This window comes from Antedon bifida, chromosome 5 (assembly GCF_963402885.1).
Source record: "Antedon bifida chromosome 5, ecAntBifi1.1, whole genome shotgun sequence".
Classification (NCBI taxonomy): domain Eukaryota; kingdom Metazoa; phylum Echinodermata; class Crinoidea; order Comatulida; family Antedonidae; genus Antedon; species Antedon bifida.
Window position 1 is genome coordinate 18,339,207 of NC_136230.1, and position 13,379 is coordinate 18,352,585.

Genomic DNA, 13,379 nt, shown 5'->3' on the forward strand with positions numbered 1-13,379 from the left:
TGGGACAACTTTAGCTATTTTCAATTGTGTAGGTACAGTGTCAGATGTTAAAGACAAATTAAAAATATGAGCAAGGGGGGAGGCAACTTGATAGCATCAGGTTTTAAGTCATCATGACCACAACTGGTACCAGATTTTAATGATTTACATAGTTCAATTACTTCATTAGAATTTGTGGGGGTAAAATATAATGAATTTATTGGTGAAATAACATTATTAAGAAAAAACATAAAATCCTTGTTTGATGATTGCATTTTAGAGGCCAGATTAGATCCAATATTAACAAAATAAGAATTAAAATGGTCAGAAATTGTACATGGATCGGATATAGAAGAATTATTTATTTTGAATGTTCCAGGAAGAGTATGAGTTTTATGACGACCTAAGATAGTGTTAAGAATGTTCCAATGTTTAGAATTGTGTTTACAATTTTCAAGTTTTTCGGAATAATATTGTCTTTTGGAGACTCTAATTAAGGTAGTAAGTACATTCCGATAATGATGGTATTTTTGTTTGTTTAGATCTGTGGGATTGTTCATATATTTTTTGTAGAGTTTTTGTTTTCGATTTATAGATTTTATCACAGCAGAAGATATCCACGGCTTCTTAGAAATACGAGTTCGCCTACGGCCAGAAAGAGATCGAGATTTTACAATAGGAAAATGAAAATTGTAAATGTCACTGAATTTTTTGATAAATACATCATATGCATCCTGACATAAATTATAATTTAAAACAAAAGACCAATCTGTTTCAGATACATTATTATAAAAAGCGTTTAGCCTATTTTGGTTAAACAAACGGTGCATTTGGGGGCGGTTATTTGGATTTGAAGAAATTTGAACTGACCTAGTAATTTGGAAAATTGGATAGTGATCAGTAAGGTCAACAACAAAAATACCTGATCGGATTTGATTGTCAAAAACATTCGTAAAAATGTTATCTAACAATGATGCGGATGTTGGGGTAATCCTTGTTGGTCTGTTAATAAGTGGGTACATATTATGAGCATAGAACACATTTAGAAAATTGTTGATGGTATCGTTAACATTGTATTTTAATAAATCGAGATTGAAATCACCAGAGATGTAACATTTCTTGCCTTCACTGGTAACCTTGGATAAACAATTTTCAAGATCATTGATAAACAAGTTGCAGTCCGTACGGTGTGCACTATAAACATTACCAACAATAATATTTTTACCGATTGGATTTGAGATTTCCATAAATGAAGATTCGGAGTGGTTATTAATTGATGATTCAACTATTAATTTAAGATCATTTCGTACAAAGAATTCAACGGAGTTATGAATATAGATTGCTGAACCACCACTCATTCGTCCAAGACGGGAATCATTTATTAAGTTGTAATTTTCAAGATCTATTATATTCGAGTTATTGTCGTCAAACCATGTCTCTGACATTGCAATTACTGTAAAGGTATGACTTAAACTGGATATAAAAGAGCGGATGTTATCGATATTTTTATTGAGGCTGCGAGGATTTATGTGCAAAATTGAAAAATCATTTTCATGGGGAGTCATATCTATATTATTATCATATAAATATGAACACTTGTGCGATATATTGTGGTTATTTATGCTACTATATTCATTTCTAGCGTTGTGCAACTGTTCATCAATTTCAAAAGGGTTTAGTTTCAAACTAAGCATTTTGTTAAAATTTGTAGAGTTACTGTGACAAAATAAAGCAAATCTAAACTCATCGTCATCGGTGTAATGATTAAAAGGAAATAAATCTCCTGTACATTTGAAACAATACCAGTCTTTAAAATCACTTTCGTCAGTGTAAACACACCTTACATGATAGTGTGAATTGCAGGAATAACACTTTATGCGGGGTTGATTTGAGTAGATAAGTTTAAAACAAGTATTACATATTATTTCCATCTAAAAGATTTGGTAAAACAATAGAGATCAAGAGAAATAAGATAATATAATATAAGGTAGATAATGCCAATGGAGCCGTTCGAGGGTTTCGTAGTAAACAAAAAAGCTATACTACTACTACTAGCTAGGCCTATAGATAGTATATTATAGGCCTCTATCTAGCTAGTAGGACGATAATATTAATAACAATCTTTTTAGTTTTAACAACCACATTCATTATTCACATGTTTGTGGTTGAGTGAAATGGAAATAAAAAATACTTGATCTTATATTATAGGTAAATAAATATTCACTAAAAAAAATATTTTCATGATTAATTTATTTTCAGAATAAAACTAAAAAGTGTTTATTAATAATGTGTAACAACACCGCGCGAATGGCGGCATTACGCGCATAGTAACGTGCGCGCCGTTTAATCGTGGTAATGAAAATGGAGTCCCTGCGCTGTTAAGATTAAGAATAGATTTACTAAAATGTATGCAAGGTAATTTAACTAGGAAATACTACCCTAAGCCTACACCTAAATATACACTTACTGTATTATGATCATTAGGCTAATAATATAGACTAACTTAGTTAATACTGAATTGTAGGTACAGTGTACTAACCTGGGAAGAGACAGACCTCGTCGGCGGCGGCGGGTAAAAAAGTAGGTGGTCCAGAGCTTGAGGTATCTAAGCAGGGAGATGTAAAATTTATTTTACATCTCCCTGATCTAAGCCTTGCTGATCATTATTACAGACTTCAGCGGCGGCGGGTAAAAAAATAGGTGGTCCAGAGGTATCTAGCTGATCATCCTTATTACTAGTATGTAACAACCAGCCACCTAATTTGACACAATGTTTGGCTTGTTCTGCCAAATCTTGCTGTTTGCGCTTTCTCCCTCTCTCCTTACGAGGCATCTTCTTGAAAATAGCGCGAAAAAAGTTTACATGCGCCCTCTGTAGTATGTGAAACGATCTATTTTTAGAAGTTTAAGTAGAGATCATCACGCGTCACCACCTCTCACGATGCTCTTTGATCGGCCGCCGTAACTTAACATCGCACGCATTGTGATAAATTTCTGTTTTTATTTTTGGGGTTAGTGTAGCCTACTCCCCTTAAAATTTAGGGGGGTCCGGACCCCGTGGACCCCCCCTCTGGATCCGCCCCAGGATGGATAAATATTGGTCAGATGTTTTGGCCCTACTCTGACGTAATTTTCACCTTTACTAAGAATACATTATTAATACTTAAGTAATGTGGGTGGGACTCCAACAACCTCCAGATCATTAGCTTGACGTTCACTAGGATATTTATGTTATGAATTCAGTTCTTTTCGAAACTCATATTTTCAAATATTGTTTTTAATTGCCACTTTGAACCTTTATAAATGTAGTAATTTCTGATTTGGTAGTAGTAAGTATTAAATGTCAGAGTGAGATTTTATGGTAATTATAACCTATATTATTAAGAAGGTATCTTGCAGATTTGTTTTGCCCATGACTGGTTTTTATTTATATGCCTCGTCTGATACATTGCCATCTAACACAAATGAACCAGCTTGGCTTGATGTAGACTGATGACCCAATAACAGTGAATAAAAGATTTATAATTCATTTGAATGTAAAGAAAAAAATCTGTATTTAAATAGTGCTCTTTTCCCAGATCAGGCTCTAGAATAGAAGGAAAACAATTAAAATGGGTTGGTGGTCTTGTTGAGGATGAGGAAATCGAACTAGATATCCCATCGAACACTCACAAAACACACAAATCCTTCAAGATTTCATCAAAATACATTAATAACAAAATCAACACAAAAGAAGTAAATAAATATATCTTTATCAGAGATTATAAAAAAAAGGAGTTAAAGCTTTTTGAAGTTTTTGAGCAAAGTCTGATTGTGGACTCCCTGAAAACAGTTAGTAGCTTGAAGGAGATAAAATCATAAGATGCTGTAAACATCAATAATCCGGACAATGATACACAAACTCGTGGTAGTTGCTTTAACCGTTCTTTATTCTTTGGTAAAGTCTGAAACACAAATAAACTCAATGAAAACACGCACAAGGCAGCACAGCTACGTGTGCAAACAACCCCAAAATACAGCGTAGCAGATACATACAGTCAAACTACTACACGAGGGCTAGTCAGGCTTATGGCCAATTAGCAGATCGAAACTCTTAACTAAATAGCCTAACAAATAATTTTAATATCTAAAGTCTAGAACATTAACACAACTTAAAGGTTATATAACGTACGTAGTACTCCCACGTATCACTGTCAGAAATAAGAGAAATACAGTATCTACTACTAGATAGTAAGCGTGATATCTTGCTGACAATTCTGTATACAACCAAAACAAATATTTACGCCACCAACGTCAAAGTTCGAAATCCGAAACACTCCCGCCTCGTGACAAATTGACATGAGTCACAGTACATAAAGGATTTCGAAAAATAACAACAACAAGTGAATCTTAATTAAAATGCAGTCATTAAATGTTCACAACTTAAGTAGTTACATAATAAAAGCATTCCTTATTTAGAAGAAACCCCGTGGTTAAGTTCTCCCACAGTTGCAATCAAACACAACTTATGTACAGGCCTTTCCTTAATACTTATATTTGATCTTTCTACAGTTTTAATCATGGCCTTCCGAACAAGATTGTCCTTCCCTGGCTTCACATCTACAACTATTCCCCGTCGCCAATGCCCACGTGGTGCTGCAACCCCCTTTAATCCAGGTTCCAGTACTAGCACTAAATCTCCAATCTGCAAATTTTCTCTTGGGTGAAACCACTTTGAACGTTGTACTAATTGAGGTGGCATATAACACATCCAACAATCCCAGAATGCATGAACACGTCGTTGAGCGATGTCGACAATACTCTTCTGATTCGTTACCACTTCCGAGTTCGGTTGCAAGAGTACAGGTTGTCCATGTGGAAATAGAATATCATTACCAGTAATTGGCGGTGATTCAAGTGGATCAGGCCCATCCGGAAACAATGGTCGTGAGTTTATAAGATAAGTCACTTCACTCAAAATAGTCTGCCATTCAAGGGCACTAAAACGGCGATGATGGTAATCGACTACGGCATCCAGACCTTTACGGCAACTCCTTATAAGCGATTCGACAACTCCATTCATGTGAGAAGCGTACGGAGTATTGAACTGCCAGTCGAAAGATGTATTGGTTTTCCTGAATTCCATCTTTAATTTTAGTTCGTCCCATGATTTGATCCAATCTCTCAACTTCTGCTGAGCGCCCACAAATTGCGGCCATGATCACTAAAAGCGGTTACTGGGTGGATCCCCCGCGAGCAGACAAATCGTCTCCAAGCATTAATGAATGATTCTGATGATAGAGAATCCACCAATTCCAATGAGATAACTCGTGTGGTCATGCAGGTCACTATCAGAATGTTACCTTCAGTATTGGTATTACGAGTGAGCTTGATAGAAATCGGTCCAAAGAAATCAAGAGCTACGTTACAAAAGGGTGGTGTATGCGGATCGCCTCTAAAACTGGGAAGTTCTCCCATTTGTTGGCTAAGTAAACTCCTACGTCGAGTTCGACAGAACATACATTTGGCAGCAATATCTTTAAACAATTTGGGTCCTCCGAGTATGTAAATTCCACGTTTAAATGTGCTTGCAACAGCCACTCGGTATCCCTGATGACCAATCGTCTTATGAATATATTTGGCAAACAACTCTACCAGAAATGATCCTCTACGAAGAAGAATCGGCCGCTTTTGTTGTTCAGGGATATGAAGCTTGTTAAGCCTTCCTTCGACCCTTATAATACCACTCTCGTCCACTTTAGGGTTTAGCTTTCTAGTACTCCAAGCATCCAAACGATCGTTCGCAGTGCGCTGAGAAACGTAGAAGAGTGAAAATTCAGCCCTTTGCAATTCGTCGACAGTCAAGAACAGGGTTTCTGGTCGCCTTTTTAAAATGAATCGACGACAGTATGCTATTCGGTGAACCAGCCGACTCCAATTTGACACGGTGTTGACCAACAGGTCTTCAAATGTAGGCCTACATCTGACAGCTGTAACATAATTCGTTCTGTGCAGAGACTCCGCTGTATACTCCTTTACGACCATTTGTTTTAACTCTGTGTTATAGTCGGGTTCATAGTTTGGCCATTGGTTAGAACTTTGAAAAAGAAAATCTGGGCCTTGAATCCATTTCTGAAGGTCACTTGGGTATATTGGCTTGGTTAACTGATCCGCTGGATTGATGTTAGAAGGGATGTAACATAAGTCATCAATAAATGTTGGAAGCGTATCCTGAATCTCTTGAACACGAGCAGACACAAAAGGTTTGAAGGTCCTGGCGGGCGACCTAACCCAAGACAGGACAACTTTCGAGTCGGTCCAGAACTTACATAGACTAACATCTCCCACCACTTCTAAGACAAGTTTAGCGAGTCGAGCCATTATAACAACCGCAGTTAACTCTAGTCTTGGAATTGATCTTTTCTTTAATGGTGCAACTAGAGCCTTTGCTATAACGTATGTCAATTTAACTCCTGCTGGGGTATCCCAACGCAGCCAGATGACAGATCCAAATGCAGCTTCACTAGCATCACTGAAACAGTGTAACTGAGGGTAAGCAATAGAATCCTCAGGCGTTAGCTGACGTGGAATTTCAAATCCCAAAAGATGATTCATCTCCTTTATAAAACCTTTCCACATAGCTGTTTGCTCATCATCAAACACGTCGTCCCAATCAAGCCTAGCTGCCCAAATCTCCTGGAGTCCAATTTTATAACGAATGGTCACAGGGCTCAACATTCCTAATGGATCCCATAACCTGGCAACAAGACTGGAAACTTTTCTTTTGGTAAGTGTAGTCTGTTCTTCATCGAACGTTGAATCGTTACAGTGTCATCTAGCTTATTCCACAAATGGCCTAGAACACGTGTGTGTTTCTCTTCAGGGCACTGGTCTACCATCGGATGGTTAGAATGCCACACTTTTATTTCAAAAGATCCCTTTCTTAGAATACGAGTAACCTGCTCAACTGCCTCAACTGCATCATTCGGTTTTGTAAATGAGTCGGTTATATCATCCATGTACATACGATCTTTGATCCTAAGAGCCCCTATAGGATCTGAACCGGTGTTAGCCTCAGCAAGTAAACGAACGGCCATCATAGAAATGTCCGGTGCTGGTTTGTCCCCAAACGGTAAACGCAACCACTGAAAATACCTAATCTCCTTTGAGGTATCACCAAATCGCCAGACAAAACGATGAAACTTTTGATCACGCACTGATAATGCAATCTGGTTAAACATCTTCCGAACGTCTCCAGCTACGGCAATTCCGTACTTCCGCCAGTGTAGAAAGCATGTCACAAGTGAGTTTAGGAAATCTGGCCCTTTGTGGAATCCGTCATTGAGACACAGTCCGTTAAACTTCGCAGCGGAATTCCATACAATCCGAATCTTTGTCGTCTTGTGTTGCTGATGGACAGCATGGTGTTGAAGGTACCATCCTTCATTTCTGTCTTCACTTGGCGTGAGCTCGCGCGTAAATCCATTGTCAAGGAGAGCTTGAATTTCATCATTGTATTTATTGATTTGCTTGTTTTTTAGCAACCTAGCCTCATGTGAAATCATCCTCGTCACGGCTTGTACTCTATTACAGTCTAGAGATTCAGGAAATCCATCCTTCCATGGCATTTCCACGGTAATACGGCCCTTCTCATTTATTTGGAGATTTTTTCTACAATGTTTGATAAACTGAGATTCAGCAATTTCCTTATCTGTACATGTACACAAGGTTGTTGGTTTAACTCCGATGACATCGGATGTATATAAAAGCTGGGAGTCATCCATGAAATTTACGTTTGTGATGTGGAAGATGACATTGGAAGTTGGCTTTGGAATGGTTTGTCCGATGATTGTCCAACCTAGAGCACTTTTTGCCGCAGTTGGTGATGTATCAGGATCAGTTAATGAACGTATTGTTTTCAGTGGTGTAGTAAGACTTTGATAGTCGTATCCAATGAGTAAGTCAATCTCGGCTTCCTCCGCAGGCAAATGTTCTTTAACTACCGTTAAGTGAGGGTGTTCGTCAAAGATATCTTCGCCAACAGATGGGCTATCATGGGCAGGCTTTTGTACACTAATTGCAACCAAGTCGTATGCTTTCAGTTTCCGTAGTGGTCTGACTCGAAGTTGATACCTTGCACTGTTTTCTTGTACGATGCCTCCTCCGGCCACACCATAAGTAAATACAAAGGGCTGTCCGTTTAAGCCCAGCCTTTCAGCGGTGGAGCACTTGACCAGAGTGGTATCAGCACCACTATCAAAGAACGCAACAGCTTTCTGCCAATTGCCCTCGTTGTCTTCTACCTCAACATATGTAGTCGGTGAGTAGCGACGACGATCGGCATACCTCGTCGAATTCATTTTCGAAATTGTCTGGTTTGTTGATGGAGGCAAAGACACGAATGGATTTTGACTTGGTCCTGCAACAGTCTGACTTAGACTTGGGTTTGCTCCCGCCTGAGTTATCTGAGGTGAATTTATTGACGTTTGATCTAAATTCATGTTTGAAACAGTTTGGTTAGTTGATGCTGGCAAATATATGAATGGATTCTGACCTAAGTTAGTTCCTACTTGGGTTTCGTGGCGTACAATTGGCCGTAGATTTGTGCTTGCTCCCGCCTGTGTTTTAGGTGACATTTGACTTTGACTGAAACCGCCTGTGTTGTTAATTCTCAAAGTGCGATTGGGTGGGCAAGCAATCAGTCGGTGGTGAAATAGCTGACACACAGAGCAGCGTTTTTTGTCATGTCTGGGGCATCTGAGCGCACTGTGGTTTGTACGAAAACATAGGAAACATCTTCTAGCTTCCATTATCATTAACCGTCTCTCTTCATTAGATTTTGAGTTAAAGATAGGGCACTTTATAATCAAGTGACGTGAGTGGTCAGTGCAGAAAGGACAATCATCCGTGCTAGTTTCAGCACCTTTAAAATTAGATTTCGGTGGAAATTGGGTAGTATTTTCAAGTGTACTAATTTGTCCTGTAATGTGATGAGTAGATGCATTTTGATCGCCAAACATATGAGGTTGCTCTCGGCGTTCCCTTGCTTCCGTTTCACTTCGTAAGAATGAGATCAAACTTGGTATTGTCGGCTCATCTTGCTTTATCTGCCGCATATATTCGAAACTTAATTCAGCATCGACTTTCTGACTCGCTAGTTCAACAACTACTGACGATGAGAGCTCTAATTCTTTTCCAAGTTCACGCATTCGTCTTGCAAAGTCCGTGAGTCCATTTAAAACAGGTCGCATTTCCTTTGCTGTTGCTGACTTCATTGGCTTCATCATCTGAAGTGTCAGAATAACATCACGAACAATAGCTGAAGTCGGGACCTTTTCCTTCAGACGAGCCCAAGCTCCATTATCACCTTCAACCGAGCAGCAATCAGCAATATGATCTTGAATAGATTTGGGTAACGCATTACCATTGAGCAAAACCATCAATTTTTCTTGGTCACCTTTAATACCAGCAGATTCGAAGTATTGGTCAATTCGTACATGCCAAGAATGGAAGTTTCTTGGAGATCCATCCCACCGAGGGGCTGGGAGTCCTGGTGTTTTAATCGAAGGCCGTTTGTTGTCTGAGCCGTTTCCGTTCAATTTTATAGTAAGCTTTGCCACCATTTCAGACTGAGCTTTAATTAATTTTATCATCTCTTCATCCTTTCCTGCTGCAGTTGGCTCACCCTGGGAAGAATGAGCGGTTTGCTCATTCCTTGAAACCCTTCTGTACTCTTGATATTTTTGCTCCACGTCATCAGCTGCTGACATTAGTTCTGCATGTAGACGTGTAGTAGTGTCAGTCTCATCAGGTGGTTTGACAACGTCCATAGCATCAAGTAAGTCGGTTATCTTTCGAATTTTCTTTTGTATATGGTCGAATGCCACTTTAACCAGTTCCGGTTCGTCTCGGTCGAGAACACGGGTAAATCGGTCCCTTGCCCTCGTTAGATGACCTTTAAACGAACGGTGTTTGACCTCGAGCTCTTCGAAGCTGAGGTCGATGAACGTATTTTCCTCCATTATAAGGGAATACACTTTACTAATCCGGACAATGATACACAAACTCGTGGTAGTTGCTTTAACCGTTCTTTATTCTTTGGTAAAGTCTGAAACACAAATAAACTCAATGAAAACACGCACAAGGCAGCACAGCCCCAAAATACAGCGTAGCAGATACATACAGTCAAACTACTACACGAGGGCTAGTCAGGCTTATGGCCAATTAGAAGATCGAAACTCTTAACTAAATAGCCTAACAAATAATTTTAATATCTAAAGTCTAGAACATTAACACAACTTAAAGGTTATATAACGTACGTAGTACTCCCACGTATCACTGTCAGAAATAAGAGAAATACAGTATCTACTACTAGATAGTAAGCGTGATATCTTGCTGACAATTCTGTATACAACCAAAACAAATATTTACGCCACCAACGTCAAAGTTCGAAATCCGAAACAATCAACAATCTCTTCTTCACTTTTAACAATCTCACTCCTTAAATTGGTTACTGGGCTTGCCGATATGACTCATTGGCAGTCAATGTTAGCATTGAAAGATTGCATCTCGAAACATCTAAGAAGAAAAACCAGGGAACGTCTAACCACGTAATAATGTATGGTTGGCAGCAGTTCAATGTATGAGAAACCTCCTTATATGAAAATGTTTCAAGAAGAACAAACATTTAAGGTACAAAAGTTGAAGAATCAACCACTCTCACGTATTGACTGTCTTAATGGCAACGAGGATGCTGACACAATAAATGCATGGTAATTGATGTAATTAAAGATGTTTTAATCCAATATTGAAGCTCCAGTTTCTTATCAGGAAAAATGTAGAAAGTATAGCAATTAACATTTCAGAAAAAGTTCAGGAAGAATCAATTTAGCTACGTCATTTTAGTGAAGTGGATGGGAGGAAATGAATACAGTGCAATGAATTTCTGCTGTAATTGTTACTATTGTCCAAAGTTGTTTACATAGATAAATGTGCTTACTTATACTATAAAAGTATATACTATTTATAAAATTTATAAAAACTAAATATGTATGTATATACAGCTATGGAAAACAAGACACTTATCTTTCTTTGGAAAAATAATAATAATTAAAACTCTAGCTATATCTAAGCTCATTTACAATGCTAGTGTAATAAATGTACCAACATATATCTTTCCTATTGTTGAAAAGGAAATTTATAATTTTTTATGGAGCGGAAATAGAGAAAAAATTAAAAGAACAACACTTATTAATAAAAACGAAGACGGAGGTCTCAACATGGTTGATTTTAATGCATTAGTAAAGTCTCTAAAACTGAGCTGGGTCAAGCGTTTGCTAAGCCCAGATCCAGGGAAATGGAAATTTATCCCTAGACATTATATGTACCCAATAGAATGTACACTTAAGATTAGTAAAATTAATACTGAAAATCATACAATTTTAAAAGATATGCCAGTGTTCTATCAACAATTATTAAAAGCTGTTGTGATTCTAAATAACATATTTACTACAGAACCACACACTGTAAACGAAATTAAATCTCAACAATTATGGGAAAACAAGTATGTAACACTAGATGGCAAATCAATGTACTTCTGCTCCTGGTTAAATTCTGGTATCAAAACAATAAATGATTTAATTGTTGATAATGAACTAATAACATATCAAAGGTTGATTCCAATGCTATGTAACAAAGAAAACGGGTTGATTGAATACTTTGCTGTTATCAATGCCATACCGCATCAATGGAAAACAATTGTTAAAACACCGAATGTTGAAAATGAAATAGATAAAACCTTTGACATGCTTACATTTTATAAACAAAATAAATCATCTACGTTTTATAGATATCTTATTAATAGTAAAGTCTCTATCCCAAGATCACAAGTGAAATGGGAACAGGAATTTGGTGTCGATTTAAATTGGCACGCAATATGGTGTAATAAAGTTTTAAATACCAAACATATTGTAAAAGTCGCTCAATTCAACTTTAAATTGTTACACAGAATTATAGCATGTAGGAAAAAATTAAAACTATGGAAATTAGCTGATAGTGATATATGCCAATTGGAATAAGGCTTACATTTGGCTAATACTCGCCATTTAATATTATATTTAATGTTGTCATCTTTAGTTTCCAAACATGTTAGCTAAGCGCTGTACTATTTTTATACTTTTCATTACAGAATGAGCTTGTATGCCCATTGTATCTACACTTAAATGTATTTTCTGTCAGTCCAACATATGTTTCAATTTTGTTAGTGCCATTTCTTGTGACAGTGGCCTGGTATACTACACCACTTGTTAAGCATTTCCCTAAAGGGCAAATCAAATACAAATATATAAACTGAAAGATACACAATTATGATAAATAAGTTAACAAACGTTTCATAACTAAACAACTTTTTTCATTAAACATGCAATATATTTTGTAATAGATAACATAACAAAAAAATATGCAGGAAATAATGTAAATATATATATGAGATTCTGTAATTGTTGAATAAAGGTGGTCGTTTACCACAAAAGATAAAAAAAAAAAAAAAAAAAAAAAACTAAATATGTGAATTAAAAATTAAATATTCCAATTATAATAATATGTATAAACTCATTTTTTAATCCCTACCACAAACAATTGCCAATACATGCTCAAATAACTATTAACTTTTTATCTTGTATTTTTAATCTGTTATAATACTGCACGTTTTAAATTGTTGCAATATTGTTGTTTTAATCTACCAAGCAAAGTGAATTTCCATTTTTATGGACAAATAAAATTTCTTGAATCTTGAACTATAAAAAAAAAAAAAAAAATAGATAAATGCTTATACATAAAGTTCATGTTTATTAGGTCAAAGAGAATAACTTTACTTCCGGTCATTTTCTAACAAAATGTTGCATTACAATAAATATAAATATGTATGGTCTGAGCAATTTGAGACTATTTTAAAATTTCTATAATCAGCCGTTTTTAAGATACAGTGCGAGTCAAGGTCAAGGGTCAATAGTGCAGAAAAATAGCATTTCCGGTTACATTTAGTAAAAATGTTCTATTACAACGAATATAAATATATTTATTCCGAGTATTTAGATACCAATATCTTGTCAATAGACCAAAGGGTTATGGAGATATGGCCATTTGGTCGCCATTTTAAACTTGGGGCTGTTACCAACGGGGTCGTGAAAATTTGTTACCTAGCATTTTTGGTATTCTAGAACCATAATAAAGTTAAATCAAGTGAAATCTCACTTTGGGCATTAAAATCCTACGGAAATACACGAGGACCCTGACTATATCGGCCTTTCTTTCAGAGTAACAGTTTTCAATCCACTGACACCACAGTCTTTACCGTAACCTTGCGCACCCAACCATCTTCTCCGGGATGCAAAATTTCTATTTATCATATAGCAAAAATTATC

The 13,379-nt window shown here is 36.8% G+C and overlaps 4 protein-coding genes across 4 annotated transcripts in view; all 4 read right to left on the reverse strand.

Moving 5' to 3' along the window:
- Positions 1-13,379, reverse strand: part of LOC144842685 (beta carbonic anhydrase 1-like) — a 307,431-nt gene that overhangs the window by 168,770 nt on the left and 125,282 nt on the right. The window lies entirely within an intron of this gene.
- Positions 4,430-5,104, reverse strand: LOC144843389 (uncharacterized). The gene has a single exon (XM_078700173.1). The coding sequence runs from the start codon at positions 5,102-5,104 to the stop codon at positions 4,430-4,432; it is 675 nt and encodes a 224-aa protein (XP_078556299.1).
- LOC144843390 (uncharacterized) lies at positions 5,143-6,696 on the reverse strand. Its single transcript, XM_078700175.1, has one exon. The coding sequence runs from the start codon at positions 6,694-6,696 to the stop codon at positions 5,143-5,145; it is 1,554 nt and encodes a 517-aa protein (XP_078556301.1).
- On the reverse strand, positions 6,699-9,980 carry LOC144843391 (uncharacterized). Its single transcript, XM_078700176.1, has one exon. It carries the CDS (start codon positions 9,978-9,980, stop codon positions 6,699-6,701), a length of 3,282 nt encoding a protein of 1,093 aa, XP_078556302.1.

Bases quoted from the DNA above. Each gene is read 5' to 3' on its own strand.
- LOC144843389 (XM_078700173.1), bottom strand. From the start codon at position 5,104: ATGGAATTCAGGAAAACCAATACATCTTTCGACTGGCAGTTCAATACT.
- LOC144843390 (XM_078700175.1), bottom strand. From the start codon at position 6,696: ATGTTGAGCCCTGTGACCATTCGTTATAAAATTGGACTCCAGGAGATT.
- LOC144843391 (XM_078700176.1), bottom strand. From the start codon at position 9,980: ATGGAGGAAAATACGTTCATCGACCTCAGCTTCGAAGAGCTCGAGGTC.